Genomic DNA, 22,735 nt, shown 5'->3' with positions numbered 1-22,735 from the left:
ATAAATAGAGAATTTCTCCTTATACCAATAATATTTTCCATAATACTTAATTTTCTACATACTTCTGCTGAACTAATAGCAACTTGTGTTTGAAATTTGTTTAGCTCTTATCATACTGAGATTTTTATATTTCTAATGTTGAAGTCATGAGAACAATTTATTAGGATGCCATTTAATTAGTTGGCTAATATTTATAATTCTTTTTAGAAACTTCTTATCCAAGTAGATTTGCAGGTTTCATTTTGCCTGATTTCATAGTTCATTTCATTCAAGAACTTGAGTTTGTTCTGTTTCTCACTTTTGTTATGAAAAACTCAATTTTTATATAATTTTATTAGATAACAATAGATTTACCTATTAGATGTGACATAGTATTTTACTTCTTTAAAACTTATCATACTTACTCATTTTTATAATATATTTTGCTTCACTTGCATATTTTCCTGTCATTAATATATTTCAATAAGTCTAACATATGTTGTTTTCACATTTTAACATCTCTGTAATCAGATGCCTCTTAAACTATATGGAGTCTTGTAATTGCTGTGGGCCAGGAGACAGGTGCAATGTCTTTGTAATTGTCTACGTATGCTTGACCTTGGTCATTGCTGTTGCTAGTGTCCTTACTTCAATGGAGTTAACGTACATTGTTGGTCCTGCATATTTTAGTCAACAAACCACTCAAGCACCATTTGAGAGTGGAATATGAGACCTGTTTTTTTCTACAAAAATTTCACAGACAACTTTGACAAAATTTTTACAGATAAGTAATTACCAGCATAAAACCTGAATAATGAGCATCAGAAGCTAGGAAGAGAGCTTTGGAGACAGTAGAGGGGCACTCTTAAGAAATGCTATGTGACCATTGTTCCTAATAGCACAGAAGACATTGTGCTGAAAACAAGTCTGATGATAATAAGTACATTTCTTTTACTTTATTGATGCTAATAAACTATTTTAAGATTTTATTTCATATGTTTTATTGTGTGAAATGTTTTATATTTGAATATATTTTCTCATCGATGATTCAAATTTCTTTGATTTGAACTGTGAGCTTTGATAGAACATCATTATCATTCTGTTACAATAAAAGACTAACACATTCATACTTGAAAATACTAATTTTGAGTTCCTTTTGTATCACTAATGATCAGCTATAACTCATATATAGTGACGTATACATGACTGAGAATGTTTATGCTAATATCCTCACCATAAAGTAAGCATGTCTTCAAGTATGGTGCCATTGGCATCAGCAAACCAGTGGGGGAAGGTTCTAAATTGAGCATAAAGAGGGAGAAATGGGAATTGCTAACGTCCTTTATATTGGACAATTTAGGCAGTCCTTGATTCTGCCAAATCCTGGGGCCATTATTATATAAAATATTTCTGGAAAGGAAAAAAAGTAGTAAAACTATGCAAAAGGAGAAAAAGGTATTGAATTGAACAAAGAAGACACAATAACAATAGTTAACATTTTCTCATTTAATATCTAGAAGAACACTTTGAAGAAGGTATTATTTTTCTCCTCATTTTACAAATATGGAAACAGCAAACTAGGGAGGGCAATTGGACCAAATTGTGAAGGTAATGAGTGCACAAATAAAATTAATATCTTTTCTTATCTGTTACCAAAGTTGTGATCTTAATTATAATATCAAAGCATTTCCAAGAAAGTTAAAGATAGGGCTTGGAACCAGTGTAGAAAATCTCAGGAAAATCAAATTTCTTTTATATATTGAGAAACAACCTCGAAAAATCTTGAAAAAGGAAAGTATGAAATTATTTCATACTTGATTTCTACAAAGAACAAATAAGCTCTTCCCACGTATATCACACATACAAGGTGAGAAGGTGTCCTGAGGGCTGTGGTGATGACTTTCACACAGGAAAGGCCATTTACTCTGAACTCTGCTGGGCAGAGGGGTGGGGCTGTGTCATGGTGGCTGTAAGGAGTTCCTTGACTCAAGGACTTCCTCTGTGGTTTCATCTGAGCATACAGGAGCTGCCACTATTGTTTTTATGGCTCTCAACTCTGCAGAAATGGATGTGGCAGTCCTTATGTTTTCTATAAATCCAACTTTTGGGATTCCTTATTATATAGACCTTGTCCACCGTGCTCAGATTCCTCAGTGATGAAACTTCTGTCCTGAGTCCCAGTCTGTATTTCTATCCTGGTGAATTAGGCTGTAACTTAGGATGAAACATTTCCATCTCCTCAACCTCTCTCTTTTGAGTCTGTATCAAGTCCTAAAGTGATAACTTTCCGCTTTCCTTTTTCAGGGGAAAACAGAGAGACTAGAATAGCCCCTAGAATGGTGCTGGAAGCTAACAAAGGGTGAGCAAAGGGAAAAGCTCCCCTGGTTTGTTTTGACACCAACATTTTAACATATCAAAAGCATCTAAAGCCCTTTTAGTAATCTATAATTCTATTGAAGATCCTACCCCTCAGTTTGGGGTCTGTACGTAGATGAAGAGAAAGTCAGGGGCATCTGCTCCTATGTCACATTGTCCCAAACTTTCCTACTTGACTTAGATAAAGCTTAGCTATTAGTTTATCAGTTAACTTTTGAAGTGGTCTGCACTTTTAATATACATTTGCAATACTCCTTTAATTATTTTTCCATTATATTGAGATGAGTCAGTACAAAGCGGCTTCAAAATCAAATAATACTTTTGGAATGAATAATGTCTTAGAATAATAATAAGGTATCTTGGGTCTGTGAAGCTAGAGAAGATCCACACCAGAACAAAGTCTTAGGCATTTAATACCATGTTAAAGATTCTGCACCCAATAATTCCAATGTATGTGTGGGGGTTTCCCCGCACCACCAAGCAATTCTTGGACACTAGCTGGGTGTCCTACAATTCAACTCCATTTTGACACTATGTACCCAGAGATAGCATCAGATTCCACAGGTTGAGGGCTCAGTCGCACAAGACTGTCCTCCACCTCATATGCCGATCACAAGTTGTTATGAGAGGTTTGGGGATTCAATTGGAGATGTAAAAGAAACTTTCCACTCCAAACAAATGGACCGAAGGTATATTTTATTATATAGAGGATAGTAAAGGCGATAGTCTCCAAACAGATTCGAATAGGTCAAATATTAAGAGGGAAAAACATCAGATCGACTGGAAAGGGAAAACATCCACATTGGCTGAGATAGCAGCAGATTTGAATAGGTCGTATAATGAGAGGGCAAAACATCAGATCGACTGGAAAGGGAAAACATCCACATCGACTGAAGGGAAATGACACAAATCAACTGGACAGAGAAACACCAGGTTGACTGAAAAGAGAACACCTCAGATCGGTTACTCACATCCATGCCCCACTGCCGGGGAGAGTCTCTTTGATTGACACAGCTGGGTGGGAATCCGATCATCAGAGGTCCTGGGCTGGGCGTCCCCTCCACAAGTGAGACTCTCACCAGGCCTCGGTTTCCGGCAGTTTATATAAGCAGTTACAGAGTTTACAGAGCAAGCATTTAGTGTTCCCATGCACAAATGGTTATCACAGGCATATGTGCACTGAGTCTCCTGGCTATCATCCCTGCCCGGCAGTTGTGTACGTGCATTGTTAATCTGCCCCAGGCTGCGGCGCCTGAAAGGCCTTGAAATTTTTACACATTGCAACTATCTCCGTGGGAGAAGGGTCAGTTCCCACCATGCAGAAAGCAGCTTTTATATTTCTTTTTGTGCTGATGGCTGTAGGTCAATGGAGCGACCAAACATGGCTGTACTCATGTCAAGACACAAGTCCAGGTTGTTACCTGTACTTCTGACCTACAGGCTGTAAATCAGAGGTTCCCACAACCCCCTCCTTGGGTTCAATTAATTTTCTAGAGCTGCTCACAGAACTCAGGAAACCAGTTTACTCACTATATTACTGGTTTCTTTCAAAGGATATTAAAGAATATGAATTGTTAAAAAACAAAATTCAATGGAGTAAATTTTAAAGATTTTATTGGCTTTACTTAACGATTCATGAATTGGGCAGCATTCAGTCTAGCAGACAGAAAGGAGCTCTGAGGAGCTGCACAAAATGAAAGACTTTTATAGGCAGAAGGAAGCAGGAACAAGGAAGTTATAATAGACAAAAAAGCAATTGTTTATGGCAAGATCACTTTCCTTTAGGAGATGTCAGGTCTATCAGGCAGATTACCTAACTAGTGACAATTAGGCAGACAATTCCTGATTGACTGGTTTAAGACCCCATTTCTGGGAGAGCCAAAACTGTAGTTAAGTCTTGGTTTGGTGACATGAGGCTTAGCACAAATGACTCCATTTTGGACCTGTTGTCTTGTTTTTAGCAGAATCAACAGTCAGATGAAGAGATACATAGGACAAAGTATGGGGAAAAGGCATGGAACTTCCATGCCTTCTCTGAGTGTGCCACTCTCCCCAAATCTCCATGTGTTCACTGATTGAGAAGCTCTCTGAACCCCTTCCTCTAGGGTTTTTATGGAGGCTTCATTATATAGACATGATTGATTAAATCATTGGCCATTGGTGATTGAACTCAATCTCCAGCACCTTTCCCCTGCCTGGAGGTGGGGGTGGGGAGTACTGAAAATTCAACCCTCTAGTCACGTGGTTGGTTTCTCTGGTGACCAGCTTAGGTGATTTAGGAGCATTCCAAAAATAATCTTATTAACGTAGCAAAAGACACCTTTAACACTCTCATCACTTAGGAAATTCCAAGAGTTTTAGGAGCTCTGTGCCAAGAATGGGGTCAAAGACTAAATATATATTTCTTATTATAAATGACAATATCACACATGGTTTCTGATTATATGCAAAGGCTCATTGAAGACCTTCATGTGATTGGTAGTAACAAGTATCATGTTTCATTGTTCCTCATCCTTATCGAGGCTTTATTTAATATGGCAATAGTTTTGTAATTGGGATCTTTAAGGTCCCTTAAACCTGAGTTTACAGATAGTGCCTCTCTCACTAACATGTCACTCTTAAAAGGAAGGCAAGAAGTGTGGGGAAGTGAAGTGATTCACATGGGCTTACCAGTAATAGTGCAAAAGGCAACAAAGTATAAATTTTGAATCAAAATGAATGAAATACTTCTAAGCGACAGTTTTTATTTATTTTATTATTTTTAAAAAGCTTAAATGCAGCCCCAAGTAGTCTCTGCTTGCCAGCTACAGGACTATTCAGAGTGTGGTTGTTACCTTTCCTAATGTTTTTACTGTTTCTGAATATCATTAATAATAATAAAAAATTCTTTTCTTGGGTTTTCTTTGCAAGCCTAATATTTCTCTTTTCTGCATTGTGAGATTACACTACATTTATTGACTGAATCATTTTATAAGTATATATGTATATGTGCATATGTATACTATGCATCATTCTGGGAGAAAATATATAATATAATGAACAAATGTGATTTCTCAAAACTGTCATGACAGGGGAAAATGTAAATTAGCATATAAGATGTGGATCATTAAGAAAAAGAACACAGGTCAGAATATGTTGCTATGATTGAGCCACATATATCTGCTCATAATCCTTCTTTAGCAAATGCAAAAAGGAAGGGCCTGGTTAATTACATATTTCTCCTTAATTCTGTAGAGAAAACATACCAGTTCCTCAGAGGAAGCGAAGATTTTCCTAACAGTTGCATCAAATTAAATTACTGCTTTGTAACTTATTGAAGTGGATAATCGCACTATTATTCCTGTTATTGAAAAGAAACGACATTCTCAAATTATAAGTAGTTTTTCTATCCTTCTGTTACTTTCTAAGATTTGAATTCATGATTGTATAGAATTCTCAGTTGCCCTGAACAAGCAGAAGAGAGACTCCAGGAGGGGAAACATCCTACCAAAGTGTATGAACATGCAAATTCTTCATCTGTAGGAAGGAGAAATAATTTTCAGAGCAAGCTGATTTAGGCAAATCAAGACATGTCACTGAAAATAGATGGTGGAGTGGTATGGAGTTAAGTATTTCAGCTTCCTATGTACAGGATGGAACAAGCCGGGGTTAGAAGTGCAGCAGTGTGATTTGTGACTTGGGCCTGGTATGATTGACTGGACATAGATTTGGTGGTTTTGCTTTCCTAAGTCAATGGAGAAAGGAAAAGCAAGAAAATATCTAATAATTTAACACCCAATGAACATGGTTTTGAAATTCCAGAATACCTCTTAGAAGGGATTGTTTTAAGTTAGAAATCTAGCAAACTATTTGCAGCATATCCTGCCACACGTTTTATACATTTGTTTCATTCTCCAAACCAAAGCTACAAGAATAATCTTAAACCTCTATTCAGATAGGATTGTATTGAAAATAGTGAGCACAGCTAGGCAGCTTTCTGATTGTGCAGTTTGGCCCAAGAATAAATCCAAAATTGAATAGATTTTATACCAAAAGATTATGTCTGAATGTTATTCCTCTCATCATGGATTTGAATGAAAATTGTGTGTAAGAATTATCTTATATTTATTCTATGGAAAGGACATACAGTTTAGCAATTTGGTGGTTGAATTAAATTAACTGTATACAGTTACACACAAAAAAAGAGAAAATAACAGATTGAAAACTCATATCCTTTAGTGGAGACAAAGAATCCAAACCATGGTTATTGATTTGTTGGATAAAAAAATTTAATCTCACACAAAGTTCATTTACAAGTAGGGGTGATTGTCTCAAGAAAGACTGTACTATTACGTGTATAAACATTGTATATTGTTATGTCTTCTTAACAAATTAGCCTCTTTATTGTCATGAAATCAAATTCTTTATCCCTTGTAACATTCTTTGCTCTGAAATTTACTTTGTGTCATATCAATATAGCATATCAGCTTTCTTTTGATTGGTGTATTGGTATATCTTTTTTCCATCCTTTTGGTTTTCACCTGTTGGTGTCTTTTTATTTAAAGTGTGTTTCCTTCAGATGACATATAGTTAGGTCTTTTTTTTTTTAATATAATCTGTTAATTGGATTTTAATTGGGACATTTAGACCATTTACCTTTAGTTTAATTATTGGTATGCTTACATTTAAATTTACCTAATTTCTCTTTATTTTATACTTGTCTCATCTGTTATTCCTGCCATCTAAACCTTTTCTTTTTTTCTCGATCTTCTTTTGTATTAACTGAATATTTTTAATGATTCCATTTTATCTTCCTTGTGGGCTTATTAGCCTACTCTTTGCTTTGTTAATTTAGAGGTTGCTGTAGGCTTTGTAGAATACAACTTCACCTATCACACTCTACTTTCTAGTGATATCACTTCATGTATAGTATAAAGGCCTTATAATAGTGTCTTCCCTCCCAACCTTTTGTTTCAAATATTTTACTTTTATATATATTATAAACTCCACATTGCATGTTACTACTTCTATTTGAACATTCAATTATTTTTAAATAGATTTAAATTATAAAAAATTTCTCATAGTCATGTAGTTAAAATCTTGGTGCTCTTCATTCCTTTACGTAGAACCGTATTTCAATCTGATATATTATTTCCTCCCTTAGGTATTCCTTTAACATTTCTTATAGTGTGGGTCTGCTTGTGGTGAATTCCTTCATCTTTTGCGTGTGTTGATTCCATCTTCATTTTTTTTGTTTTTTTTTTGAGGAAGATTAGCCTTGAGCTAACAGCTGTTGCCAATCCTCTTTTTGCTTGAGGAAGATTGTTGCTGAGCTAACATCCGTGCCAAACTTCCTCTATCTAATATGTGGGATGCTACCGCAGCATGGCTTGATGGGCGGTACATAGATCTGTGTCTGGGATCTGAACTCACGAACCCCGGCTGCTTAAGTGAAGTGTGCAAACTTAACCACTATGCCACCGGGCTGGCCTTGATTCTGTCTTCAGTTTTGAAAGATATTTTTGCTGTGTATAGAATTCCAGGCTGACAGGTATTTTCTTTCAGTATTTTAAAGATGTTGCACCCTTGTATTCTCATTTGCGTTTTTTCTGACAAGAAATCTACTGTCATCTTTATCTTTGTTTCCCTGAGTGAAACTTTTTTTGTCTAACTGCTTTAAGATATTTATCACTGGTTTTGAAGAATTTGATTATAATGTGGCTTAGATTTCTTCATGTTTCTCTTGCTTGGACTTTATTAAGCTACATGGCTTCATATGTTTATAGTTGTCATTGAATTTGGAAATTTTTTAGTTTCAACTATTTTAATTTCAATTTTCAACTATTATTTCTTCAAATATTTTTTCTGCCCCTCCTATGTCTACAGGGACACCTATTCTACATATATTAGGTCCCTTGAAGTTGTCCCACAGCTCACTGATGTTTTGATTGATACTTTTTAATTCCCTTTTCTGTGCTTCATTTTAGATAGTTCTCATTGCTTTGTCTTCAAGTTCACTTACCTTTTCTTCTGGAAGGTTTTATATCCTGTTAGTAATGCCTTATTTTCTACAGACTCTCAGCATTATCTCCTCATTAACGGTGTACGCTTGGCTTCCCTATGCTGTGATTTGGAAACTCTCTCGAGTCAGTTAACTGAGATAATCATAAGCTCATGTGATTTGTTTTCCATCTTCCAGGAGTCACTGTCCTACACTGCTAGATGTCCAGTGTCTGAAAAAGTGTTTAGTATGTTTTATCTGTTTCTTTATTACATTATTTTTTGTTGTTTCATGCAGAGGTATAAATCTCATCCATTTTATTCCATCTTGGCTGGTAACTGAATTCTACTCTTTGTTTTATAATTGGATTGTTTAAACTATTTACATTTAATACCATTACTGATATTGTTGGGTTTAAGTATATTATGTTGCTATTAAGTATATTATGTTGCTATTGTGTTAAGGATATTATATTGCTTTCCATTTGTCCTACCTTTTTCTTTTTCCTTTATTCCTTCTTTCTTCCTTTTGCTTTATCAAAATTTTACATATATATATTACACATACATACATATAACATATACATTACATATACATATATATTACATACATATATATATGCTTGGCTTCACCAGAATTCCCCTTCCCTACGTGTATATATATATATATATATGTATATATATACATATATGTATATAGTTTTTTTTCATCTAGTAGATAGTACCTTTAAAAAAAGAAAACTGATTTTTCTCCAGGGAGTCGTCAGTATTACACTAGAGCAGGAAGCAGTTAGAAGCAGTGTCATCTGATATTTGTGTGCTTGACATACTAATCCTTATAAGAAGAAACTCAAAAGGCTAGTGCTAAGTGTAATCCAGCCATGATCTACTTACCTGGATAAATTCTAAGCAGCAGAAAGTAGAAGCTGCTTGTCCAGTTAATGACTTCCAGAACTGTCACAGCATCTCCTTTGTATTATTTTATTAGTGAAAGTAGTCACAGGGCCCTCCCAGATTCAATTAAGTAGAGAAATAGACCCCACCTAGCAATGGGGATTATAAGGTTATGTTGCAGAGAAGCATATGGAATGAGAGATACTTTTGCAGATATTATTGAAAAATACAACTGGCACATTTTCCCAATACTTTCCTTTTTGTCTTCTCTGTTTCATAACCACATATTTCTAATGAGTTTTCTATCATACTATATATTTTTTTCACTTGCCAGTTAGACCCGTTCCAAAGTGTTTTGGTCTTTATAATCCACTGAAATAACTTTAATTAAGGCAACAAGTGACATATAATGCTAGATTCAATGAGAATTTTGAAAAATTTCAGTAGGGGGACCATATGTACCCAGTATCTCAGGATAGTCCCAGTTTTCTCAAGACAATCCAGACATATACTTGCTTTTCCAGTATAATAAAAATACTCTCTTTCATTTTTGAAAGGATCCTGGTTTGAACAATAAGTTTTATTGTCATTATAGCTCTTGTCAGCATTCAGTGCATTTGAAATTTCTCTTTGAAACACTTTAATCCCTTAGCTTCCTCACAATACATGCTCGTAGTTTTTCTCTTGCTGAGTTGGCTGTATCTTCTTAGTAACCTTTGGCCACTTGTTGTCTTCTTGGCTTGTAAAATATGGGGTTCCTGAAGACTCTGTCCCAGGCTTCCTCAATTTATAATGTTTCATCTCTTTCTGCATAATCTGATTCATAGTTTTGGCAGCAATTATTTCTTAAAGTTTATTCGAGTTTCAGATTTATGTGTTGAATTGCCTACTTGACAACTTCACTTGGATGTCTTAAAGTAAGTGCAATGTCCCAAAACACATCTGTGTTTCTCCTCCGCTGTTACCCTTTGAATGAAAGGCACCACAGATCTAGTTGTCCTGTCCTAGTACCTTGACCCTCCATTTCAATCTCCCTCCATTCCTAATTAATTGTCAACTCATGTCTAATTAACTTTTTTTTTTTTTTTGTGAGGAAGATCAACCCTGAGCTAACATCCATGCCAATCCTCCTCTTTTTGCTGACGAAGACTGGCCCTGGGCTAACATCCATGCCAATCTTCCTCTTTTTGCTGAGGAAGACTGGCCCTGGGCTAACATCTGTGCCCATCTTCCTCCACTTTATATGGGACTCCGCCACAGCATGGCTTGACAAGCTGTGCCTCAGTGCATGCCCGGGATCCGAACCCAGGCCGCTAGCAGCGGAGTGCACCCATTTAACCACTACGCCACGGGGCTGGCCCCATCTAATTAACTTTTGAAATATTTCTAGAATCCATTCATGTCTCTTAACCTCCACAACAAGCACCTTACTGAATATTACCATACCCTCCTAACTAGTCTTCACACATTCTTTATTGGCCCAGCTAATCTATTCTCTACAGTGAAGCCAGAGTATATTTTAGAAATGTGAGTATGAACCTCCATTCATCTGCTAAAAAACGTTTATGATTTCCTAAGCATTTAAGATAAAGGCCAAAATATTTAATATGATTTTGCATAATTTTTCTTTAGCTTCTCCTGTTTTATTCACACCACTCTTCCTCCCACAAATGTTATATATATATATCTTTTTCTACCTGGATCACAACCACCGCTGCCTTCTACCTTAACTCAACTTATTATTTCTAACTCAGCCCAAATATCTCTTTCTTACAGAAGCTTCCCTGACTCCCTAAAAGTTCAATTTTTCTTGTTAAATATTTTTATAGCATCCTCTATTTTTCTATCCACTATTTACACCATTAGTAAATATACATTCTGTGCAGTTATTTCATTTATTGTTTAAATGAATCAATAGATATTTATTAAGCACATACTACATGCCAGGTGTTCTCCTGTCCTAGGATTACACCAATAAATCTATCTGCCTCTCTATCTATCATCCATGTACCTATCTATACATCACATTTATGATGATTATGTACTAATCACTTTAAGTGTATTAATGAATTAACACATTTGAGGGGTTAATATTTCAGTTAATATAAAAGTTAATGAATAAAGGAATGAAACTGAGCATATGCACATCCCAAAGAGAACATTAATAAACAAGATCAGTATGATTTTTCTGTCCCCACATATAAATTTTAGTATATACATGGATATATATCTTATCGTTATGACTTAATCTAATTTAATTCATGGCTCCCGAGAGGTCAATATGGTAAAAATCTTAGTGAGAACATAATTATTGGGAAAGAAGATTTGATCTCAGCAATGCTTTCTTTTCAATTCACAAAGTCTGTTATTTAGCATGACTTAAAATGAAATGCAGGTAATATTTTTTCTAAGCTAACCTGAATTATAAGAAGTGAGATTAGAAAGATAATCTTGTGGGTGCTGAGGACAAATACAAAAAAAATAAAAGTGTAAAGTTTCCTGTTGGTTTATTCTGAAACGTTACATAGCAAGTACTTTTTCCACTGAGGCACAGTTTCTAATTCTGTTCCAAGTTGTCAGGTGCTGCTTCCTTAGACTCATACATACTAATTCTTAGCACAAGGAATTTCCTCTTCGCTTCAGGTATGTTTTATCATTTCTGGTTCCCTTGTAATCGCTCCTTCCCCAATTCCTGGAAAATGTGATCAATAGACAATTCTTCCTTGTGCTGTTTCTGGTTGGACATTATTAATAAAAAAAATTAAGTATAATTTTTTTTGACTTCAAGATATCAAAGTTTTGCTTTATTTGTCTATGTTCTTCCCAACTTTTTGACATATGCCTAGTCATTTTTCTTAATAAAATTTCTCTGAGAAGTTCAAATGGAAGATATTTAGATCCCTGACAGATAAGTGACTTTGTCGTGACCAGTGTTTCCCAGCTCTGAAGCTGATAGCCAATATTAAGAAATATTTACAATAAAATTCTCCAAATTTTTGAATTTTATCTATGTTGGTATTTAACCTATTTTAGTTATTTACTTTTTAATAATATGGAGGGCTTATATAAAACATAGAAGCTAGTAAGTCAATTGGCTCTGTACATATATGGGTTGTGGTCTTATTTAAATCATAAAATAATGCAAAAGGTATTTGTCCACTAGACTGTTATTAATTACGGAGTCACTTAGGAAAAGTGTAAAATGTAATTATTAACCTTGCGTTTTAATCAGGAATTGTGCAGTGCTTCCTGGGGAGCACAGCTAATAAGCATAGCACTTCAATTTCTAATGGTAGTAGAACATCAACTCTGTCTCTTATTATTCAATTTCAAGAGGCAAACAGCAATAATGTTAGAGACGGATGGGCGTGGAATTTTTGGAGGTGACTCCAATGCATACCTAGAATTAATTTTTAAATTCTGTACTAAAGGCAATAATTACTTTCTGTATAGGAATTGGTTGAATAGTTCCTAACTCTTTTAGGGTTATTTCCTATATTTCTAAGTTTTGGTGGTATGTTTTCTCATATTGGGAGCTTCAAACTATTGAGAACATGCTTCCAAGAAAGGTAATAGGCATATCTATTTATCAATTCAGACTTTTTAAAATTATTGTTACATCCCTCTTTATTATAATATATCTTCCCAAATTACAGAATGATATACTGACAGTTGAGCTCTTTATCTCACACAGTTTTTTCCTGTATAAAGATGAGTGAAGAACCCGTAATTTATACTACACTAAGCCAGCAGAAGCACACACCAAAAAATAATATCAAGCATAAATTTAGATCAAATGAATTGCCATTAACTAAGGAGGAGCTGAAACACCAGAAATCTTGTAAAAAATGGCACAAAAACACAGCAGAAGATGTCAATGGCCAAGGTAAGATACATTAAAGTAGAGTTTTTCAGTAAACATGTCAGGAATGCCTAAAATTGTGTACTGACCTATGCTGTTTACTAGGGAGGTACAAAAATATAACAGTTTCTAAATCTAGTTAGAGAAACTATCCAAGCAAAAATTTAAATATCAGTTTAATGCAGATTATGACAAAGACCAAATGGTAACTACTATAAATAATTTGAAAGATAACTTGGAATGTTTAGAAATTTCACTGCTAAAGTGAGAGTTAAATTAGACTTTAAAAGAATACAATTTGAATAGAAAAGGTTTGGAAAGTAATTTCCTTGAAACAACAATGCTAGGAGTCCAAGTATGGAAACGTTGCTAGCCGTGGCCATTTGAGAGGACTGAGCTGAGATACCTTGTTCTGAAGCCCAAGAATTGTGTTGTGCGAGAGGTAAACATGCTGTTGGACTGAATGATCTCTGGGCTAGAGAGTGGCATATGGCTTAGGCCATGATTTTTGACATAATTATTTCCTGAAACAAGCAAAATATAAATATATTGCTTTTAAATTTGGAACACAAAATAGTCGGGTAATAGTAAACATAATAATTAAACAGTAGGTGTAATAAGGTTTACTGATGTTAAGTTAAAGTTGCAGTTTAGGTTGTTGCTTGTTTCTGGAACCTTGAGACTGATTGCCACAGGCTTGTCTTTTCCAAACCTAATGATCGTAGGAGAAAGAGACAAAGCTTACCTGTAGGCCGGTGAGCTTTCTGAAATGGCAGAGACTAATCCCACAAATTTCCAAAAAAGTTGGGTTGTTTTGGGAATGATTGTTTTGTTTTTTGGCCTTTTTCTTTTTTTTTTACAAAAACACGGGCATTTTTTGTAAGTTTACTTGAAATTGATGATAAAATTCTAGATGAATATTTCTCTTCTAAAGAAAGAGATTGTAAGTAATAGTTATATTCCTTGTTAATTACATAAATACACGTGTATTAGGCAAAATGTTAAAAATATAGATAAGTATATATTTTAGTAATCACCCATGAAGCTATTTTCTGTCATATAAATATATATGATTCTAGATTTATAGTTTTATCTTCTTTATATTTATAGCTTCCATTTGGTATCATATAATGAACTTCTCCCATATACTGTATGGTTTTATTTATATGAAGTTTAAATTGAGCAAAATTATTTGGTAGCAATAGAGATAACGACAGTGGTTACCTTTCGGTCCTGGGAGGGGCCCTGTGGGAAGCTTCTATGTCACTGGTAATGTTCTATATTATGATTAGGGTGATGGATACACAAGTGCGTTCACGTTGTGAAAATCCGTTGATCTATATGCTTATGATATGTGAACATTTCTATATGTATTCTATACTTCAGATATTTACTTAAAAATAAATTAAAAAATAGAAATTATAGGGGCCGGCCCGGTGGCATAGAGGTTAATTTCACATGTTCCGCTTTGGTGGCCTGGGGTTCACCAGTTTGGATCCTAGGCGTGGACCTACTCACCTCTCATCAAGCCACGCTGCAGCGGTGTCCGGCATAGAAGAACTAGAAGGACCTACAACTAGGATATACAACTATGTACTGGGGCTTTGGGGAGAAAAAAGAAAAAGAGGAAGATAGGCAGCAGATGTTAGCTCAGGGCCAATCTTCCTCAAAAAAAATAAAAAATAGAAATTATATGTAGTAGTTATTGGGGTCTGTAGGACTGTTGATGTCAATTCTTTTTCTTTGTGAGTCAGTGAGAGTTTTTTCCTTTTTTTTTGCACCTTTTACCATATTCTAACTTTTTATGTATTAGAATCTGTTTCAGGGACATCGATTTCTGTTATAGCTATCTCTTTAAAAATCAATCTTGCTTATTAAGACTATTTAATTTTAATCATGGACAGGATGAGACCCTTAATTAAATTTCAAAATTCTCATTATTTGTTTCATTTGCCTATTTTCCAAAAGTACTCTAGATCTGCTTAGTCGAGTTCCAGAACAATTCCCACTGTCATTTTTTAGACTAAATTTTATTTACTCATATAATTTAATTTGAGAAAGCTAACATTTTTATAGTAGTCTTTCCAATTATAAAAATAATTTGTCCTTCCTTTTAATAGATTCTTTTAATAGAATCTCACAGAAAGATTGTTGTTTTTCTACCTTGTAGCAAGATTAAATGATATTTCTCAAACTCCTGAATTTGAATTCCTAAGCATAGTTCTATCACAACTGCTATTGTACCTGATAGGAACACATGGGTGATGTATGCTGTAGAAGAGGTCAACTAAAGACAGCTTTTATTTTCTGCCCTAAATGACTTGGAAGAAGCATGCTAAGTCATAAATCTTTACCTAGTTGGGCTAAACACAAGTAGCCTGAACAATGCCTCCTTTATTTTGTGTTCTACCTTGTTCTGTGCTGGTGCTTGGTTCTGTGAAGTGAGGGAGAATTTCAGTGAGGGACAGTCTTTAGACTATGTTTTCTGCTACGAGAGAGAATAAAGTGAGGTATGTGATCTAATGGGACTTCAAATAGATTGAAACCTAAAGAGATCATAATCCAAAGAGACCACCAATAAAATGGAACCTAAGCGTTTGACATATTCCCCTTATCAAAACTTTTTAGTTTTTTAGTTCTTTGATCTTTGCTCATTTTTCATGGGAGAGATGACATAAGGGTAATGGTGGCTATTTGCAAAAATAAAATACTAGTGCTGAAAATGGGAGAAATTGACCAAGAATAATAAAATATCTGTCAAATGCCACTGAGAATCAAAGTGAAGTTTGAGACCCTGATGTGAATTAGCACCACACTGGTTTGACTTCCTTCATCAGATATGTGTACCCCAGATACAGAAAGAGAGAAGGTAGAATTTAATTCAGCTGAGTCTAACAGTTAACTAAGCAGATATGGTGGAAAATGAACGGTTAGTGGCAATACAGTCATTCAGATGACTACTATTAGGTCTAGGTTGGGTGGTTAAGGCATGGCAATAATGATGAACAAGGAGAAAATAAGTTAAGAGATGAATGTCTTAATAATATTGAGGAAAAAATTCAGTGGGAGAAAGAAAGTTAGTGAGAAAAACAAAAGTGTTCCTCACAGATTATTTTTTTAGATATTAAATGTTCCAAAGTTGCAATGACAAAATAAGCTGTCATTTTGTCAGTTTAAGAAGGGTAGAAGGAAGAAGAAGGGTGGAAGGAAGAAAAATAAACAAATGAATAATTGTTTGACTTCCTAATTTAAAATGTAGCCACTTTTACTTTTCATATAGGGAAGAGCTCAGTACCTAAATGAATCAATTGCCATTCTGATTTTGGATAGTTTCTTGCTCTGTTTATTTATTATTTGATCCTTATGGGGGAGAGGGATGACAGAGAGTAGGATATGGAGGCAGAATTTGTGAATTAGGGACTCCGTTCTTCTGTTAATTGACTGTTACCTTAGACAAATAGCCTATGTAAAAAATGAGATTTTTTACTTCAGTTATTTCATAACTATCTAAAATTGGGTAAAAATATTTCACAGGCCTGTGAGGATCAAGAATTAACAAATATTTTAATGCATTCTTAACTGTAAACTACTCTACAAGCATTATATTTATTATTTATCCCGTCATCTTGCTCCAACTACTCAGGAAACTCCTCACCTCTTCCCTGGAGGCTTATTTCTGTAGTGCTGGGCATCATGTGCCTTCTCCTGATGGCCATAGCCACTGCAGTGGCTGTCTTGACTACAAACTGTAAGTAACTATCGTGTCTTTTAAATTGTCCTCCCCTTTGGGAGCATTATTTATTTCATAGAATGTGTTAAGAAGATACTAGGCTCAGAACAATTTTACCTCATCAAAATTCTTCCTTTTTTATTTCCTTTAAAGTTGCTGATTTACTCTTATAGAATATAGCCTTTTAGTATTTCACTTTGATGTTTCAATTTCAAGGAAGATCTAATTATGATATTTGCCTATTTTTGTAGCATCTTCCAAACAATCATCTCTCACAATCCAGCAAAAAGGTAGGCAATGGTTTTATACCCTAATGTCTTATGCTGGTTTAAGCAGCAGTGTGTTATTTGTATCAGCTCCACAAACATAGAGCCTTTACTAGGCACGGTATTCTAGAATGTGTAATAGAAAATATAAGACATAGTCCCAGACGTTAAATAACCTAGAGTCGTGAAATAGAGGTTTACGTATAACTAACTGCAGTATAAGAAGACAGAGGTAAGGTTTTTTTAGAAATTCTTGTAAGATTTCATAGGTTTGTATGGAAGTAGAAATAATTAATGTGAGAACAAATTTTGGAGAGGTAGAGTTTGTACTAGAAGGGCAAAATTTCAACAAACCTTAATCTAATGGCGACGTATGGTGAAGACATCCTAGCTCCTAAGTGCTATAATGGTATGGGGGTAAGAAAACTAATGGTTTGGCCACTCCTTAGATGAATAGACACTAGTTGACTTGTGTTCTATGATATCTAAAGGAGTTAAAATGTAGCAGCAAGTTGAGAGAAAAATAAAAACAAAAGTTTTTATTGATAATTCATAATTTTGTTATAACTCATTTTTGTACATAATGTTACTATAATGACAAAAAGTGTACTTCTGTTTGCAAGATGTGTTTTAAAAAAATAATAAAATCAGACTTTGTGAATTTGGTCAATGCAATGATAGAGAGTCTTTGTCTAGGACTTGGTTGTCATTCTTGTCCCAAGAACTGGGTTTGGTTCAGATGCAGCTGTTACTACTTCTCCAAGGAACGGTTAACATGGAGAGAGAGTCAACGTGCCTGCTCGTCTCTGAATTCCAGTCTCATAAAGATAAACAGGGAGGAGATGGTAAGTTGTTATTTTAACTGAGTGTCATAATTGTATGTGAGACATATCAAGCTGATTACCTGAATTAAACTGAGGAGTCATTTACATTTACCTGTCTTCAGCACTAGACAAACGGCTGAAGGATATAAATAGTTTATCTTTTGTTTCCAGTTTGACTTGAAAAATGTGGCATAGGATCTATGTAGTGTGTAAAAAGAAAAGAAATGTTTTGAAATAATATTTAGAATGCCCTTCATGAAAAAAAAAAATTGTATAAGGAATGAGTTTAGAAGAAGATAGTTATTACAAAGACAACCTCAGTCAGAGAGAAAAGAACATGGTATAGCCCAGCACCAAGATGATATAGCCTTGTGGCCCAAACGCTAATATCGTTATGTGATCAGCAAATCAGAATCTAGAACACTATGTGAGAAGATGGGAGAGCTTTCCCTAACTCCAACAATGTACATCAGCATCGAGTTAGAGTACCCACTGTATAAGTTCTCCTGATAGAGAAGATTTTGTCTATCATGCTCCTGAAGAGAGAGGAGATACACACTGGGGGTAAAATTAATCTTCAAGATGTCTCTGAGGGTACGGCTATTCTTTTAAAAAGCTCGCTCGGGCGGGCCCCGTGGCTTAGCGGTTAAGTGTGCGCACTCCGCTGCTGGCGGCCCGGGTTCGGATCCCGGGCGCGCACCAACGCACCACTTCTCCGGCCATGCTGAGGCTGCGTCCCACATACAGCAACTAGAAGGATGTACAACTATGAGATGCAACTATCTACTGGGGCTTTGGGGCAAAAAATAAATAAATAAATTAATTAAAAAGCTTGCTCCCTTCTACCCCAAACCAACACTATCTTTTTACTCTTATTTATTTGTTTATTTTTTATACCTCCTATGAGAGCAGGGAATTTGTGTCATTCATTGCTGTATCATTAGCATCTTGGAATATAGCATGCATTAATGAGTTTGTGTACTGAATGAACTGAATAAATATAAATATGATGTTGACTTTTTTAAGGTACTTCCATACAGTTGATGAAAAGATAATAATGGAAACTTCTTATTTGCATGTATTTGTTTACCACTAGAATTTTTTCTCTTTAAAATCTTTCTTTTGGATTGGAGTCTACCATAATGGAATTGGCAAGCACTGGCTATGGGAAAATGATTCGGTTCTGTCCTCTGATATGTAAGTATCTGCCTGACATAATGCAACTTTCTCTATCCTTGGTTTAATTGCTGCATTTGCCCAAAATAACAGAAATTAAGAGAGTCTGAGGGATAATTTCAAGGATATTTAGGGAATTGAGAAAAGAGACAGTAACTTAAATCCAATCCCATATCCAGTATTATGGACTCCTGAAGAAGGTAACATAACTCACTGTCTTCATTAGCCCTCTCCTGAGACTTTTTCTTATGAACTGTATCAGTTGGCTAGGGCTGTCATAACAAAGTACCACAGACTTGGTAGGTTAAACAACAGAAATTTATTTTCTCACGGTCCTGGAGGTTAGAATTCCAAGATCAAGGTGTTGTTAGGGTTGGTTTCTTCTGAGGCCTCTCTCTTTGGCTTGCAGCTGGCTGTCTTCTCCCTATGTCTTCACATGGTCTTCCCTCTGTACCTGTCTGTGCCCAAATTTCCTCTTCTTATAAGGACACCAGCCATATTGCATTAGGACCCACCCTAATGACCTCCTTTTACCTTAATTATCTCTTTAAAGACCACTTGTCCAAATACAGTCACATTTTGATGTACTGGGGGGTAGGACATCAACATATGCATTTTAAGAGGATGCAGTTCAGCCCATAACACAAATTGTGGCTTAAAAGTCTGCTAACTTTCTCGCTAACCACATTGGTCTATAAGACCTCACTTCCAGGCCATTGATATATTCTTAAAGTCTTCCTGCTTTTTTATATTCTACTTATTATAAGCCTAAATACTATGGAAACTAAAAATGTTTTTTTCTCCACTGGAAAATTTTCTTAAGCATGTTATTCATAGGGTTTTTATTATTTTATTTTTAATTTGTCTGTCTACTGTTACAACCAATGATAATCAGCACACTTTCCTTCCTCTTGGACTCTTATCCTTATCTTTAGTTGAATTTTTGTTAATATTTAAGGTTCTGTAATCTATCAATAACTTAAATTTGTAAAGATCTTGTTTATCTGTACTACTAATAGAAATTCAATTCTATTCAATTCTGTTACATATGAATTATGTTTTTAAAATTTATATTTAAATTGAAAGTTTTATATTTCTTCTCTTTGGTATTTGCATGTTATAGAATTCCATGAAGACTGTGACATTTCTTCTGTTTTAGGTTTTATCCTCCTACACCTCAAAAAGGACAACTCTGTCTATCTTACAAATCAAGAGAAATTTATTTAAGTGAAGACTGTGAATTTAAACAAACCTACATTTGTAAGAATCACCTTGTTTATTCTATAAATTCACTGGAAAGATGAAAAGTACTTTTATCTAACCCTATGTGTTGATAGCATTGCCAATGTTTACTTTCTTGTGCTATGGAGAAAATATGTAAATTTACACCTTTGGTTTAAGAAAAATAGAATCCTCTAAAAATATACTCCAATGCCATTTAAAAAGTGTACTATAATTTTGTTGAATGAATAAAATTTTGATTTAGCTGACTTTTCATGAAATAACACTGTGACAGTATTTAGGAGGATATATTTATGCCTATGCACTTTAGGAAACATTGCCATAAATATTTTCTGAATTAGACAATGAGGTAAAGTTAGACTGTATTGGATATTAAATAGACTGTTTTATATAAGGTTACACTATTGTCCCTGATATATATATATATTGCTTTTTTTGTCTACAAAATTGTTAAAGTATATTGTTAGGCAATAACTCACAGAACTATTATACCAGAAATGGAAATTAGTATGACTACACAAGAAATAGAATTGTTCCATAAATTTTTGGAAATTAATTTTCAGCTTGATTACTATCCAAAAGTCCAACTTATTCTATAACATGGTGACTCTGAGACAACTAATTAGACTCACAGGTATAAAGGTGGTACAGAGGACTTTGCTTTAAAATCTTAATTGTTGAATTTTTATTTCCTTAAGTTGTTCTGTTACATAGTACCTTTTAAAAATAAAAATAAATAATAGTAATTATTTCAGTTTCACTGTATAAAAGGCTTTAGAATTATTAAAACGATACTGATGTCAAGCTGGAGTTTCTCTTCTCTTAGTTTTATAAGCTTCTATGGCTTCTATACATAATGATACGTAAGCACCCTCCTTGTTTATTTCATAAAACTTGGGCTAAGATTATATATAAAGAGTAAAAAATTATGTTTTACCAATGTGCCTCTTTTACTGTTGCAGAAACAACATGACAGTGACAGAAGAATTAGGTACACTATTCAGCATTAGTTCCTTCCACCCCACCACATCCAGTGGACTGTACTTTTTTTCCTCTCAATATGTCCCTTCCCAAATGGTCATTCTAAACAAAGATAGCAGATCAGTAGCAACTCTTCAGAGTTTAGCTTTTTACCCTGGTATGTAACTTCATGAAATTTTCTAAGAGGTTACCTATAATATTAGTATATGCATGAATATTTGTCAATAGAGGGCATTTATGGTGACAGAATGGATAGAGAGAAGACTATTCTGAAAATTCCGATTGCTATAAAATTCAGGAGGACTACTGTCAAGAGAAATAGACACTTTATTTTTGTAATAGATAATTGTTTTTATTCCTGAGATGCCAATATTCTTCCTTATTTCAAGGAATATACATTTAGCATATAAGGTCTTTTCTAAATCCACATGAGGGGAGGGTGGCTAACCACCCTTTATAGACTATAGGGTCACTAGAAAAGTTAATTATTGTCAAATAGAGTTGCAACACTAAGAAAAAAATTAAAAAATCATCCCCCATAAAAGTTTATTGATTCTTATTGTTATAAAATATGATTGCCCTTAAATATGGGTTATGAACTCTTCTCAGCTTGACAAAAAAATAAACAAAAAACAGAGAAAAACAGAGAAGTACTTAGACATAGAAAGATAGCAATAACAAAATGGGTAAGAATGTTCAAGAATTCTCTGTAAACCATACAGAAGAAAAAGAGAAGTTTTATTTTCAAGGAAACTAAATAAAATTGTTATTATATATAGGAGTTTTTGTTTATTTAATATGGTGCTATTAATTATATATCATCTTTTATATGTAGTAATAATTTGTAAATTTTTCAGCTTTATTCTTTTAAACTTATATAATTATTTATAACAATGCAGCACACGAGCTATAATAACGTTGTTACCTACTGTTGAATGGTCACGTCTGAGCACTAACATGCCGTATTCCAGTTCACTCTGATTGGAAGTCAGTGAATAATATAACTGACTTATAAACTCACAAAATATCACACATAATTACACACATTTCATCCCAATATCCCTGAAGTATATGCCAATATTACCATTGGAAGAAGAGACTGGAAAGCTATTGGACCACAGAAATAAAGTTAAGCATTGCCATTCAGATCTCCCCACCACTATACTACGAAAATTTCAAAACAGAAAAGGTGAAAGAGTTTTATAGCAAACATAGGTATACCCACCACCCAGATTGTACCATTAACATTTTACTATACTTTCTCTATCACTTATCTATCCGTCTCTTCATCCCTTTATCCATCCATCAATACATCTTAATTTTTATGGATTTCAAAATAATCTCCAGATATCGGCATACTTCCCCCTGAGTACTACAGCATGTATATCACTAGCTAAATTTCAATTTTTGTTTAAAATTCACTTTT

The 22,735-nt window shown here is 34.5% G+C and overlaps 1 protein-coding gene across 2 annotated transcripts in view; it reads left to right on the top strand.

The window, feature by feature from the left end:
- The window catches only part of LOC131416344 (killer cell lectin-like receptor subfamily E member 1), a 41,149-nt gene extending 19,092 nt beyond the window's left edge, over window positions 1-22,057 (top strand). The window contains exons 1-7 of one of the 2 annotated variants that reach the window (XM_058558811.1): window positions 10,394-11,871; window positions 12,923-13,114; window positions 16,734-16,838; window positions 17,072-17,110; window positions 17,783-17,931; window positions 19,007-19,107; window positions 20,246-22,057. In XM_058558811.1, coding sequence (XP_058414794.1) covers window positions 12,940-13,114; window positions 16,734-16,838; window positions 17,072-17,110; window positions 17,783-17,931; window positions 19,007-19,107; window positions 20,246-20,390 — 714 coding nt within the window. In that variant the 5' untranslated portion in view covers window positions 10,394-11,871; window positions 12,923-12,939 and the 3' untranslated portion in view covers window positions 20,391-22,057. Of the gene's footprint in view, window positions 1-10,393; window positions 11,872-12,922; window positions 13,115-16,733; window positions 16,839-17,071; window positions 17,111-17,782; window positions 17,932-19,006; window positions 19,108-20,245 lie in introns of those variants that run through there. The other variant, XM_058558812.1, reaches the window with a different exon arrangement.
- The last annotated feature ends 678 nt before the right edge of the window (window positions 22,058-22,735 follow it).

The sequence above is a fragment of the Diceros bicornis genome, chromosome 17, assembly GCF_020826845.1.
Source record: "Diceros bicornis minor isolate mBicDic1 chromosome 17, mDicBic1.mat.cur, whole genome shotgun sequence".
Classification (NCBI taxonomy): domain Eukaryota; kingdom Metazoa; phylum Chordata; class Mammalia; order Perissodactyla; family Rhinocerotidae; genus Diceros; species Diceros bicornis.
Note: the sequence above shows the minus strand (reverse complement) of the source record. Positions and strands in the feature narration are given on the sequence as shown.